Raw genomic sequence first — 14,247 nt, 5'->3', positions numbered from 1 at the left:
TATGCAGCGGTCTGAATCTTGGCTTTGTTGGGTTGCATTGGTCTGTTTCTCCTTGGGCCAATCCCATAAGACTTCAGTAAGCTGTATAATAAGTTTTACATCTAGTGGGGATAAAATCTATACTTCAGGGGGCGCCTGGGTGGCTCAGTCAAGCATCCGACTTCGGCTTAGGTTGTGATCTCACAGTCCGTGAGTTTGAGCCCCGTGTCCGGCTCTGACTGACACCTCGGAGCCTGGAGCCTGCTTCGGATTCTGTGTCTCCCTCTCTCTGACCCACCCCCGCTCTGTCTCTCTCTGTCTCTAAAATAAATAAATATTAAACATTTTTTTTTTTAGGGGCACCCGGGTGGCTCAGTCGGTGAAGCATCCGACTTCGGCTCAGGTCATGATCTCACAGTCGGTGGGTTCGAGCCCCGCGTCGGGCTCTGTGCTGACAGCTCAGAGCCTGGAGCCCATTTCAGATTCTGTGCCTCCCTCTCTCTGACCCTCCCCTCTTCATACTCTGTCTCTCTCTGTCTCAAAAATAAATAAACGTTAAAAAAAATTAAAAAATAAATAATTTTTAAAAAAAATCTATACTTCAGGATGACTGTACTTCGTTTGCAACATTTTCTTCACTCTTCTTGGTGTTTGACTTTTCCATTAGAATTTCAGGATCCTCGCATCAAGCTCCTCCAAAATCCCCTGAGATTTTGATTAGCATATCATAGAATTTATAGATGAATTAGAGATGAGTTGGCAACTTGGTAAAGTTGAATAGTCTCAGTCACGAATCTGGTATACCTTTCCATCTTATGGTTTCTGCGAATAGTCTCTTCATAAGCTCTTGAATCATTAATTTATTTTGTAATTTTATTCATAAAGAAATTGCACACATTTTGTTGGACTTAGTCTTAGGTGCTCTATGTTTTTTATTGTTACTGTGAATTGAATCTTTTTCTTCTTTTAAAAAAAATTTTTTAATGTTTATTTATTTTTGAGAGAGAGAGTATGAGTGAGGGAGGGGCAGAGAGAGAGGGAAACACAGAATCCGAAGCAGGCTCCAGGCTCCGAGCTGTCAGCACAGAGCCCGACGCGGGGCTTGAACCCACGAACCGCGAGATCATGACCTGAGCCTAAGTTGGACGCTTAACCCACTGAGCCACCCGGGTGTCCCTGGATCTTTTTCTTCTACCTCTTGATTCGTTGTTGCTAATATACAGGACAGCAGTGATTTTTTTTTCTTTTTTTTTTGAGAGACAGAGAGAGAGAGAGAGAGAACATGCAAGCAGGGAAGATGGGCAGAGGGAGGGAGAGAGAGAACCTTAAGCAGGCCCCATGCTCAGCAGAGACTCTGACGTGGGGCTCGATCCCGTGACCGTGAGATCACGACCTGAGCCAAAATCAAGCGTTGGACGTTTAACTGACTGAGCCCCAGGACATCAGTGACTTTCAAACGTTGGACTCATAAAAAGCATCTTTGTTGCCCTCTTATTGATGATGTGTTTAAACACAAACATAGAGTCTCTTAGATAAGTACTAATTTTTTTTGTCCCTTCCTTTGCTTTTAATTCTTATACTTTTTTTTTCTTGTCTGACTCCATTTGGCAAAAACTTCCGGTATAGGGTTGAATAGTGGCAGTGAGTCCTAGAGGGTGACTTGACTTGTTCCTGAGCATTCTAGTGCTACACTATTAATGTTTGCTGTGTGGGAGTGGTAAATGTATCAGGCTAAGAAAGTTATTTCCTTCTGTTTTTATTGCCAAGGCTTTTTCTGTTTCTACCTTCTATTTTCTGTTTTCTTACTAAGAGTTTTTATTATGGATGAGTGTTGGATTTTAATCAGATAATTTATCTGCATCCGTTGAAATAATTTTTCTCCTTTAATTGGGTTCATGTAGTGATTTACATTGGGTGATTTTCTTTTTTTCTTTTCTTTCTTTCTTTCTTTCTTTCTTCTTTCTTTCTTTCTTTCTTTCTCTTTCTCTTTCTTTCTTTCTTTCTTTCTCTGAGGGAGAGAGAGCACGTGAGTGGGGGAGAGGGGGAGCGGGAGAGGGAGAGAGAGAATATTAAGCAGGCTCCACACCCAGCATGGAGTCCAACGTGGGGCTCGATCTCACGGTTGTGAGATCATGACCTGAGCTGAAATCAAGAGTTGGACCCGTAACTGACTGAGCGACCCAGGAGTCCCTGATTAATTTCCTGCAGCGGAATATCCTCATGTTTCTGGAACAAACCCATTTTTTTTTTAAGTGCTTTATTCTATTTATTTATTTCAAGTAATCTTGATGCCCAGTGTGGGACTCTTGATCTTGGGCCAAGAATCACATGCTCTACAGACTGAGCCAGCCAGGTGCCTCTGCAACAAACCCATTTTTTTTTTTAATATAATTTATTTTCAAGTTAGCTAACATACACTGTGCTCTTGGCTTTGGGAGTAGATTCTCATGATTTGTCGCTTCCATACAACAGCCAGCGCTCATCCCAACAAGTGCCCTCCTCAGTGCCCATCATCTGTCCTCCCCTCTCCCCCACCCCCATCAACCCTCAGTTTGTTCTCTGTATTTATTTAAAAAAAATTTTTTTTTCAACGTTTATTCATTTCTGGGACAGACAGAGACAGAGCATGAACGGGGGAGGGGCAGAGAGAGAGGGAGACACAGAATCGGAGACAGGCTCCAGGCTCTGAGCCATCAGCCCAGAGCCTGACGCGGGGCTTGAACTCACGGACCGCGAGATCGTGACCTGGCTGAAGTCGGACGCTTAACCGACTGCGCCACCCAGGCGCCCCTGTTCTCTGTATTTAAGAGTCTCTTATGGTTTGCCTCCCTCCCTCTCTGTTTGAAACGACTTTTTCCCTCTCCCTTCCCCCACGGTCTTCTGTTAAGTTTCTCAAATTCCACATATGGGTGCAAACATGTGATATCTGTCTTTCTCTGACTTCACTCAGCCGAATACCCTCCAGTTCCATCCACGGCAGCACACCCATTTGGATGGCAGTGTGTCATTTGACCAGATGCTGAATTAAATTTGCCACTATTTTGTTTAGGATTCTTGTGCCTGTGTTCAAAACTGAGACTATCTTTTCTGGTAATGTCCTTGCCCGGTTTTGTTATCTATATTATACAGTCTCATAAAATGAGTTGAGTAGCTCTCCTTTTTTTTTTTTTTTTAAACTAATTTTCTGAAATGAATTGTAACAATACAGGAATTACAGGTCCCTTGAAGTTTTTTTCTTTTAACTTGTCTGGTCCTTGTTTTTTTTTTCTTTTTTTTTTTTTTTTTTTTTTTTTTTTTTTTTTTTTTTTGTCTTTGGTCTAAGTTTGCGGGGGAGGTGTTTGGGGGTTAAGGGAAGGAATGTGAGTGGGAAGAAGCGAGAGAAAAAGGAGAAATTTTAAAATATCAACTCTCTGTGTCTTTAGTGCTTATTGATATGTATGTAGATTGAGTCCGTTTTTAAGTGTTTCTATAGCATTATCCACTTGATATAAAATCACCAATTTGGGGTCATAAAAGTTGTTCATAGCATTCTCCTTTGCTTTTTTTTTTTTTTTAATTTTTTTTTCAACGTTTATTTATTTTTGGGACAGAGAGAGACAGAGCATGAACGGGGGAGGGGCAGAGAGAGAGGGAGACACAGAATCGGAAACAGGCTCCAGGCTCTGAGCCATCAGCCCAGAGCCTGACGCGGGGCTGGAACTCACGCACCGCAAGATCGTGACCTGGCTGAAGTCGGACGCCCAACTGACTGCGCCACCCAGGAGCCCTTCTCCTTTGCTTTTAAAAACATTCTAATACATGTGAAGTCACGTCCCTCTTTTGGTTCTTACCAGTTATTTTCTATAATTTTAAGTTGCTTTCATATCCAGATATTTTCATTTCACTTATGCCTGATTTATTTCATATTTTCTTTTTCATACATGTGATTCTGTTATTTCTTGCTTCAAAGATTAAAAAAAAATGGGGCGCCTGGGTGGCTCAGTCGGTTAAGCGTCCGACTTCGGCTCAGGTCATGATCTCACAGTCCATGAGTTCAAGCCCCACATTGGACTCTGTGCTGACAGCTCGGAGCCTGGGGCCTGCTTCAGATTTTGTCTCCCTCTCTCTCTGCCCCTCCCCCACTCATGCTCTGTCTCTCCTTGTCTCAAAAATAAATAAATATTAAAAAAAAAGAACAAAATATTAAAGATTAAAAAAAATTTAACGTTCCTTTTTGAGAGAGAGAGAGAAAAAGAGACAGAGAGCGAGCATGAATGGGGGAGGGGCAGATTGAGACGGAGACACAGACTATGAAACAGACTCCAGGCTCTGAGCTGTCAGCACAGGGCCCGATTTGGGGCTCGAACCCATGAACCGCGAGATCATGACCTGAGCCAAAGCTGGACGTTTAACTGACTGAGCTACCCAGGTGCCCCATATTGCTTCAAAATTTTAAGCATTCTCATTTTAAATCGTTTTTGGATTCCTCTGTTATTGCCAGTCTATCTGGAATGGGCTCATCTCTGTGGTCAAGCCGTGGTGGACTCATTGGCTGTTGTTCATCCTAATTTTTCTTTGGGTGTTTTGTAATTTTTGTGGGTGAGCTCATCCTGAGTAGGAGATTTTGTTTGCTTGTTTTCTTTTCTCTCTCCCTTCCCTGCCTGGACTCTGCCTCATGGTGATATCGGGGTTATGGAAGAGCCAGTTTCTGGGCCTGACGGTGGCGTGGCACAGGTCATGGCTGGGGGGGGCGGGGGTGGCGTCATTTCTGTTTGGGCCCAGACGTGTGTGCAGGGCTGATAGCCGTCCTGGGGTTCCTTGCCTGGCAGGGAGTAAGGTGGCGAGGGATGGAGGGTGTGCAACTTAGCTCCATTCTGTGGCTTCTAGCAACAAGCCTGGCTCTGGGGGCGCCTGGGTGGCTCAGTCGCTCAAGCGTCTGATTCTCGATTTGAGGTCATGATCTCAGCGTTTGTGGGATGGAGTGCACCACTGGGCTCTGTGCTGACATCGCGGAGCCTACTTATGACTCTTCCCCTCCCCATCTCTCTGTGCCCCTCCCCCCAACACGCACAAAATAAATAAATAAGCACTAAAAAAAAAAAAAAAAAAAAAAAGCCCGGCTCTGGACCCGCACATCCCATGAGACACCTTAATTCGGTCACCCCTCAGAATCAGCCTCCGCCGATGCTTCTGGTTCCAGAATGCAGCAGGCCCCAGCTCCAGCCCCGCTCAACGGCTTTTTATTTCTGTTCCTTGGGAACTACTGTGTGCTTTGGAGCATGGCGATATCTTTGTATCTTTATGATTGCTCTATGTCGGGAAAACTAAGGAATCTCGAACAGAAAGCTACGCTGCCAACTTAGCCAGGAGTCCCCGACCTTGACCACATCCTATAGTAATTCATGCCCCGGGTTCTCTCTTTCCCACAAAAGAACCCGAGGTGTCTCGTGGCCCAAGGAAAGGGAGGAAATGATTCATTTGACAGGCCCTTGAACACGATTTACTTGACCCTTTCCACCGATCACTTTTCTCTCACTCCCTCAGACCCGAGGGGAGCTGACGTAATGGTGCAACAGGTATTTACAAAAGGGGTTTCTGGGGCGCCTGGGTGGCGCAGTCGGTTAAGCGTCCGACTTCAGCCAGGTCACGATCTCGCGGTCCGGGAGTTCGAGCCCCGCGTCAGGCTCTGGGCTGATGGCTCAGAGCCTGGAGCCTGTTTCCGATTCTGTGTCTCCCTCTCTCTCTGCCCCTCCCCCGTTCATGCTCTGTCTCTCTCTGTCCCAAAAATAAATAAACGTTGAAAAAAAATTTTTTTTACAAAAGGGGTTTCTGGAATGATGACGTCTGTCATTCTGAGAGGGAGCGCTGCCGTAGGGATCTGGAGCTGTCGCCCACAAGCCATGGGTGGGGTGATGGCTTTCAGCATGTTTTTATATAATATTTTTGCTTCCCTTCCCTTATGTTCATCTGGGTTTTTTTTTTTTTATCTTAAATTCCTCAAATGAGTGAAGTCATATGATGTTTGTCTTTCTCTAATTTCGCTTAGCGTGATACCCTCCGGTTCCATCCACGTGGCTGCAAATGGCAAGATGTCATTCTTTTTGGTTGGCGAGTAATACTCCGTTGTATAGACATCCCGCATCTTCTTTATCCATCCATCCATCGATGGACATTTGGGCTCTCTCCATACTTTGGCTGTTGTCGATAGTGCTGCTATAAACATGGGGGGGGGCACGTGTCCCTTCGAAACAGCACCTGTATCCCTTGGATAAATGCCTAGTAGTGCAATTGCTGGGTCGTAGGGCGGTTCTATTTTTAACTTCTTGAGGAGCCTCCATACTGTTTTCCAGAGTGGCCGCACCAGTTTGCATTCCCACCAGCGGTGCGAGAGAGATCCCCTCTCTCCGCATCCTCGACACCATCTGTTGTTGCCCGAGTTGTTCATGTGAGCCATTCTGACAGGTGTGAGGTGGTATCTCATTGTGGTTTTGATTTGTGTTTCCCTGATGATGAGTGAAGTTGAGCATTTTTTCATGTGTCGGTTGGCCATCTGGATGTCTTCTGTGGAGAAGTGTCTGTTCATGACATCCACCCTTTCTTGGCCAGAGCGGAAGCTGAGAGACCTGGTGACCATCGCCACCAAAACTTTCCTCCGTCCCCACAAGCTCATGACCATGCTCCGGAGCATTCGGGAGTTCTACCCAGACTTGACCGTGATCGTGGCCGATGACAGCAAGGAGCCCCTGAAGATTAACGACGACCATGTGGAGTATTACACCATGCCCTTTGGGAAGGTGTGTCCCCGGCAGATGGGGAGGCATCTGGGTCCTGGGACCCAGAGTCCGTTCTTCCCTGGATGGGGCTGCCTGAGTGGCCTTCCCAAGGAAGCCCGAATCTGGGGTGGAGGGGGTGGGGCTCTTCTCTGAGCCCCGTTGCTGACTCCACCTTCACAGAGAAATCGGGTCACTCTTACTTTTCTGCACTAACGAGGCGAGCAGTCCGTGTTTCCTCACGCTTGGTGTGGACATTAGTCTTTCTAAGTGACCTGAGGTGTCGGACATCCTAAGGATTCCTGACCTGCAGATTCAAGAGCAGAGAACCTCGTGATCCCTATGATTCCACCCAAGCTAGAGGCACTCTCCCTCTCTCCCTTTCTCTCTCCTTCACATACCCTTTCCTGCAAGGACACACAGAAAGAAGAGGGGATGATATATACTATAGCGTCCCACCCTCCAACACTTTCCAGGCACCAGGAGGGGAAGTGGAGAGAGAGTCACAGAGTCAGGCGAGAAAGGACTCCGGTCACCCCACATTGGCCCTGGGACCAACGAAGGGCTTCCTGGCCTTTTCTTTTCTTTTCTTTTTTTTTTTTTTAACGTTTATTTATTTTTTGAGACAGAGAGAGCATGAACGGGGGAGGGTCAGAGAGAGAGAGGGAGACACAGAATCGGAAGCAGGCTCCAGGCTCCGAGCTGCCAGCCCAGAGCCCGACGCGGGGCTCGAACCCGCGGACCGCGAGGTCACGCCCTGAGCCGAAGTCGGACGCTCCACCGACTGAGCCGCCCAGGCGCCCCTCCTGGCCTTTTCTTCATGTCAACCTCTGATTCAGGGAGTCCCTGTCCTTCCTCCTGTTTGGGGTGCAGCCTGGCTGTTGGGAACTTAGCAAGCTCCCGGGGGATTCTAACACGCGCCCGGGGCCGGCAACCTCTGCTCTCTCCTCATTCCACCCGCAGGGCTGGTTCGCCGGTAGGAACCTGGCCATCTCTCAGGTCGCCACCAAATACGTTCTCTGGGTGGATGATGATTTTCTCTTCAACGACAAGACCAAGATTGAGGTGCTGGTGGATGTCTTAGAGAAAACGGAACTGGACGTGGTAAGGCTGAGCTGCCGCTTTTTGCCCCACCCCCACCCCCGCTGCAATCTGTAGAGACAGCTAAGAGAGGGAAGGGGAAGGGGAGGGAAGAGAGGTAGAGGCAGGGGAGGGAGGGCTCCCGGGAGGGCGAGGGGCTCATGCAGGAGATGGGTAAGCCAGCACAGCTCGGGTTGAGAGCGCCACACTGGGGATCAGGAGGTGTGCGGCCTCCGTCTCTGCCTCCATATTTACTTTTCTTTGAGTAAATGACCCCCCCCCCGCCCCACCCCTGCTCCGCTCCTAACCCTTGTTCTATCTTTAAAACGGTGTGTTTATGGGATCACTTCTAACTTCCTCCCCGGACCGGTGTGAGGGGAAACAGAGCAGTGCTCTCTGTTGCTGTCACACGCCATTGATTTGTTTTATTGTATTATTATTATTATTATTATTTGTAAACACTTTTTATTGTTTATTTTTGAGAGGGTCCGAGCATGAGCCGAGGAGGGGCAGAGAGAGGGGGAGACACAGACTCGGAAGCAGGCTCCGGGCTCCGAGCTGTGCGCACAGGGCCTGACGCGGGGCTCGAACTCATGGACCTGAGATCCGTGATCTCACGGATCTCACGGATCTCACGGTCGTGAGATCACGGCCTGAGCCGAAGTCGGACGCTTCACCGACTGAGTCCCCCCAGGCGCCCTTCTGTCACACATCATTAAAAAAAAAAAAAATGTGAAGGGTACAACGTTTTTAAAAGCGTACGTAGCCTTATTGAGGTTAAAAAAAAGAGGAAGAAGAAGGAGAAAGAAGGGACGCCTGGGTGGCTTAGTCAGTTAAGCATCCGACTCTTGATTTCGGCTTAGGTCACGATCCTGGGGTTGTGAGGTCGAGCCGTGCATCAGGCGCTGCTCTGAGCGTGGAGTCTGCTTGGGATTCTCTCTTTCTCTCTTTCCCTCTGCCCCTCTCCCCTGCTCTCTCTGGCTGTCTCGTAATTTAGTCCACTTAAAACTCAGAGGGTCTATTTGCTGAACGAAGAAGGAAAGAAGTGGTGATTCTTCTCTCCTCTCAGGGTGGGGGTGGGTGGGGGGGGGCCCAGGAGCAGAGCAGGGGGAGGGAGGCAGCTCGAGACACAAGGCCCCTTGCAGGAGGGCCGGCAGTGGTGACTCCACAAAGGGACCCTTGTGCACGCAGGCTGCTGCGGGCCTGCCCCCAAGCACTGCTCCGCCTCGTGGGAGGGAATGACTTACCTTCTGGAAAGAGAGAGCTTGCTGTAGGGTAAGCGGAGCAGGCTTGTCTGCCCTTTGGACATGGTGCTTTCTGCTCCCAGCAGCGAGATCTCCTGGGGTGAGCAGGAGTGAAAAGGTCAGGGGCGCCTGGGTGGCTCGCTTGGCTAAGCGTCCGACTTCAGCTCAGGTCGTGATCTCCTGCTTTGTGAGTTCGAGCCCCGCATCAGGCTCATCTGCTGTCAGCCTGGAGCCTGCTTCGGATCCTCTGTCTCCCTCTCTCTCTCTCTCTCTCCTCCTCCCCTGCTCACTCTCTCTCCCCAAAATAAACATTTTTTAAAAAGGAAGGAATGAAAAGATCAACGGACCTTGCTGGTGTGTGGAAAGGCATGTTGCGACAGCAAAAAGAGTGAATCCAAGGGATAGTATGAAGGGTAGATACGGAACAGGAGTGATTCTTTTTCTTTTTATTTTTTTACATTTTTTAAAAATGTTTATTTATTTTTGAGAGAGAAACAGAGCGCAAGCAGGGGAGGGGCAGAGAGACGGGGAGACACGGGATCTGAAACAGGCTCCAGGCTCGGAGCCGTCAGCTCAGACCCCGACACGGGGCTCGAACGCGGTAACGGTGAGATCATGACCTGAGCAGAAGTCAGATGCTTAAGCCAGGCGCCCCAGGCGTGATTCTGGTAACTGACGTGGTTTGGAGTGTTGGGGTTTGGAGCCGATGGGCCAGGAAAGAATTCTTGAGACACCTTCGGTGCAAAAATGTGTTTTTATTATAGCACGAGGGGACCCTTAGGCGTTATAAGTGTGTGAGAAGCGACTGGTTATATGAGAGTTTCTGTCCTCTGGAGAGGATGGTGGCATGAGGGTTCCAGGAAATCGACTCTCTCTGTTTCTGAGATTACTTTTTTCTTGTAAATCAACAGAGTTGCAAACTGAGGGGGACTCAGGTCCCGCAGGACTGTGATCTCTACCAGTTAACCATTTGTTTTTGCCTCTCCTTTGTTCTCAGGCAGGGGTGCCTGAGGAAACTCACGCACATCCCACCGTGGCTGTGGGGGTGGGGTGTGGGGGTGGGGTGGGGGGTGTCAGCTTCTGCTTTGCCCTCAGCCTGCCTTTTGCTCCCTCGTTTAGTCCAGGAAGGCTTCCTGGCAGAGGCAACCTGAATATCAAGTCTGTGTTCTCTGACGCGCGTCTCTCTGCCCACGGGTCAGGTGGGTGGCAGTGTGCTCGGGAACGTGTTCCAGTTTAAGCTGTTGCTGGAGCGGAGTCAGAATGGGGACTGTCTTCACCGGAGGCCGGGCTCTTTCGGACCCCTGGATGGCTTCCCCCGCTGTGTGGTGACCAGCGGCGTGGTCAACTTCTTCCTGGCCCACACAGAGCGACTGCAGAGAGTTGGCTTCGACCCCCGCCTGCAGCGAGTGGCTCACTCAGGTGGGGAAGAGCTGGAAGGGTGAGGAAGGTTCTGGCCTCCGGACCGACCTCAGGAGTCTGTTCTTTCCAAGGGACACGCACCACCGATCGTGGTCCTTGCCTGCCACGCTGGGCGTCTCTCCCTTTTCCCCCAGACTAGGGAGTTCAAGGTCTCTCTTGCCTCCCTTCTCCCCCCTCGTTTTGCCTCTTATCCCCCAACGGCTGCTCCCATGTGAGACGCCCTCCCCCTATAGGTCGGTCCCCTCCCTCGTTCCCCTCTTGCTCCCTCAGTTCGGGAGTTCATAGTTCTGTCCAGCCGGAAAGCTGATCTGTGTCTCTCTGTGTCTCTGGCCACATCCCTGAGAAACGTGCTTATGAATTCCTTCGCACTCATCAGCCTGGCAGGTGGCTTTGCATGGGCTCCACCTCCCGAGGGGTATAAACTGTGCCCTGCCCCCTACCACGCCCCCCCCCTCTTCCCCGCCCCCCTGCCCGGACCCTGGGATATTGGCCCTGGGGTCTCTCTAGCTGATGTTCTCCCTCTCTTCACAGAGTTCTTTATTGATGGGCTCGGGAGCTTGCTTGTGGGGTCGTGCCCAGAAGTGATCGTAGGTCACCAGGCCCGTTCTCCAGCGGCGGACCTGGAGAAGATGTACAGCGCGTTCCGGACCAACACCCACGACCAGATCCAGTTCAAGCTGGCTCTCCATTACTTCAAGAACCATCTCCAGTGCTCCACATAAAGGTGCCCGAGCATCAGGAATGCTCTAGACGTACCCGTCGTGGGACCCAGAACAGCGGGACTGGTGCTGGGGATACCCAAGTATAGACTCCTGAGAAGACGGATGTTGGAAAGAATAAGCCAGCGGGTGGGGCAGATGGGTCAGGCTCAGGGACGAGAAATGCCCGTCAGAGCCTAAGGGTCGTTAGAAAGGGACCAACCCCCGATAGGGGCAATAGAGGCGTATCAACAACAGTCATTATTTGTTTGTAGGACCCGTTACCAGTTAGGGACACACAGCATCTCGCATCGTCTCATTTGACCTCACGCAAAAGAGTCCATGGTGGGTTGTATCCTTGGTCGAAAGAGTGGCTGCTGGGGTTTTGAGGGTTATTCGGTAGAAGTTATATCATGGTCAGCGGCACCACTTCCGGCATCCACAAATGTTTGTTTGTTGTCACCCTGGGGGCTCCGATAATGTGAATGACGCAGGGTCCTTGCCTCCAGGAGGCTGCAGCCTGGTCCAGTCGAGTCCGCTAAGCGGAATCGTGCAGCCAGGTTCGGAGAAGCGGAGGAGGAAGGGTGACCAGTGCCCGGGCAGCTGAGGAAGGGTCTGTGAAGTGAGCTTGTCGGGAGGCTAGAAGCCAAGGGGATTCAGGCAGCGGGGGGGGGGGGGGGCCAGCGCTGGAGTCCACCGTCCACCAGAACAAAGGTTTCCCTGGCATCAGACTCACCACCGCAAGGCCACGTTTCCAGAACGCCAGGGATTGAACTCCGACCCCGTGCTAAGCAAGGTGCTGTGGTAAACAGAGTAAGTGCGATGGCATTTCCGGGAACTGGACACCAACTGCTGACCACTCAAGTCCCTGGCCGTCTGCAGAGAGGAGCCATCACATGTTGTTGAGGAAGGCTTTTTCTGTTATCTCAGGAGTCAGTAGATTCCCCAAGTGCTGTATTAGCCCTGCCGTTAGGGTTTCCACTCTTTCCTGCGGAAGATCGCCGAGGGGAGTTCAGGATTTCTGAAAACGGGGCTGTGGGCTGGGAATAAAACGTCATGAAAAATGTTGTGGTGGTCCGATGATTTTGGAAAATACCGCAAGACGTAGCTCCCTCTTGGAAAGTTGCGATCCACATTAGCACATGTGAATTAGCATGGCAGTTCGCTAATTCACGTTAGCATAGGCTCTGAGAAGTCCTGCAATAAAGAAAGTCAGGTTGATTTTGTTTAATTCGGCCTTGCCTGGGTATGGATATACGCTGGCAATCTTTTTTTTTTTTTTTTTTTTTTTTTAATTCTCCCAAACCCAGAATTGAACGCATACCTCATCCCGTTGTGTAGGTCATAAAGATTCTATTGCAAAAGCTGCGGCAGCTTTAACTAACAGGGACATTCGGTGCTGGTCCATGCACTTGACCTCCAATAACATAGCTATATAGGAAGACCATGTTGGATTGTCCCATCCAGTCCTGCCTTTAGAACCAGGCAGAAAAGCCCCTATCTGGAACCTTTAGAGAACCTTGTGTATCACATGTGCTTGCTGACGAACATCTGGGCATCTCCGTCACTCGGATCCAGTGCTCTGTTACTCTCGATATTCACTCCTGGGACTAACAGCATTCAGGCCCCGGGGAAATGCTTCTCCACACCTTCTGTCTTCAAAAGACGGCTGCATCCGGGGCTCAGTGAAAGCCTGAGGCCGTTCTTTGGATGCAGGTAAGACTTGAGCTGCAAAATGCTTAGGTAAGAGAAAAAGACGAATGTTTTAATTTGTTAAATTCTTCCTCTCAGATCCCACACAGAGCAGGAGAGTTGTGGTTCTAAAAGCGCTAAAAAAATCAGCGTAGTTTTCACAACAACTGCACATAGTGTCTTCTGGGACATTTAAAAAGAGTAAACCATTTGTACTCTTTAGTTTTTTTAAAAAATTTTTTAGTGTTTATTTATTTTGAGAGAGAGAGAGACAGCGCGCGAGCAGGGGAGGAGCAGAGAGAGAGGGAGACACAGAATCGGAAGCAGGCTCCAGGCTCCGAGCCGTCAGCCCAGAGCCCGACGCAGGGCTCGAACTCACGGACCGTGAGATCATGACCTGAGCCGAAGTCGGCCGCCTAACCGACTGAGCCACCCAGGCGCCCCTAAATTGGGTTTTTAAATGAGCTTTTGTCCATTATCATTTTGATTTTGCCTTTTAATCTTAATAGATCATTTTGAGTATTTACAATTCTTTTTTAAGATCTTTTTTTTTTTTTTTTTTTTTTAAAGCCGTCTCCACACCCAGGACCCAAACCCACAACCCTGAGATCGAGTCAACATGCTCCAAGCAACTGAGCAAGCCAGGTGCTCCAATTTTGAGTATTTCAGAAGAAAAATCACTTTCAAAACATGCAAAATAACTTTAATTTAAAAATGGTTAACATTGGCTTCAGTTTACCCTTAGGGTACATTTCTTGCAGTTTGAACACAACCGTCTTTTATTTTTTTAATTCCTTGGATTATTGCGACTCAGTGTGCAGGTCTACAGATTCCAAAAGAGCATGTGTCAAAAGGTAGTCAACACACTGCGTCCTTCATTGAGAAAGTCTTGCCACGAAAAACAGGCTCAACTAAAACAAAGGGCTGAAGGATCTAGATGGTTTTAATTCTGATGCAATCTCCAGGCAGAGAGGTAGCAAAGAGCTCGCAGACCAGACCTCAGGGCATACTTTGGATTAAGGGTTGACAAAATTTTTGCAAAGGACAAGATGGTAATTATTTTAGATTTTGTGAGCCACTTAAGGTCTCTATCACATATTCTTTTTTTTTTTTTTCCCCCATAACCCTTTAAAATGTAAAAACAATTCTGAGCTTGTGGGGCCCAAACTAAACCATACAGGCTGTCTTCGGTCCATTGGATATAGTTTGTTGACAGTTTAGCGCTGTCATTGGCAAAAAAAAACCCAAACAAACCAAGACAAAAAACCGAGGTGCCTGGGTGGCTCGGTCAGTTATGTGTCCAGCTTTGGCTCAGGTCATGATCTCGCAGTTCGTGGGTTCGAGCCCCGCATCGGACTCTGTGCTGACGGCTCAGAGCCCGGAGCC

The 14,247-nt window shown here is 49.0% G+C and overlaps 1 protein-coding gene across 1 annotated transcript in view; it reads left to right on the top strand.

Annotated features, from left to right (window-relative positions):
- B4GALNT2 (beta-1,4-N-acetyl-galactosaminyltransferase 2 (SID blood group)) overlaps positions 1-11,554 on the top strand; it is a 28,011-nt gene extending 16,457 nt beyond the window's left edge. The window contains exons 8-11 of the mRNA XM_040497889.1: positions 6,565-6,752; positions 7,692-7,832; positions 10,252-10,471; positions 11,003-11,554. Coding sequence (XP_040353823.1) covers positions 6,565-6,752; positions 7,692-7,832; positions 10,252-10,471; positions 11,003-11,193 — 740 coding nt within the window. The 3' untranslated portion in view covers positions 11,194-11,554. The remainder of the gene's footprint in view (positions 1-6,564; positions 6,753-7,691; positions 7,833-10,251; positions 10,472-11,002) is intronic.
- The last annotated feature ends 2,693 nt before the right edge of the window (positions 11,555-14,247 follow it).

Source organism: Herpailurus yagouaroundi, unplaced genomic scaffold, assembly GCF_014898765.1.
Source record: "Herpailurus yagouaroundi ecotype Mexico unplaced genomic scaffold, PumYag 189, whole genome shotgun sequence".
Taxonomy (NCBI): Eukaryota; Metazoa; Chordata; class Mammalia; order Carnivora; family Felidae; genus Herpailurus; species Herpailurus yagouaroundi.
Note: the sequence above shows the minus strand (reverse complement) of the source record. Positions and strands in the feature narration are given on the sequence as shown.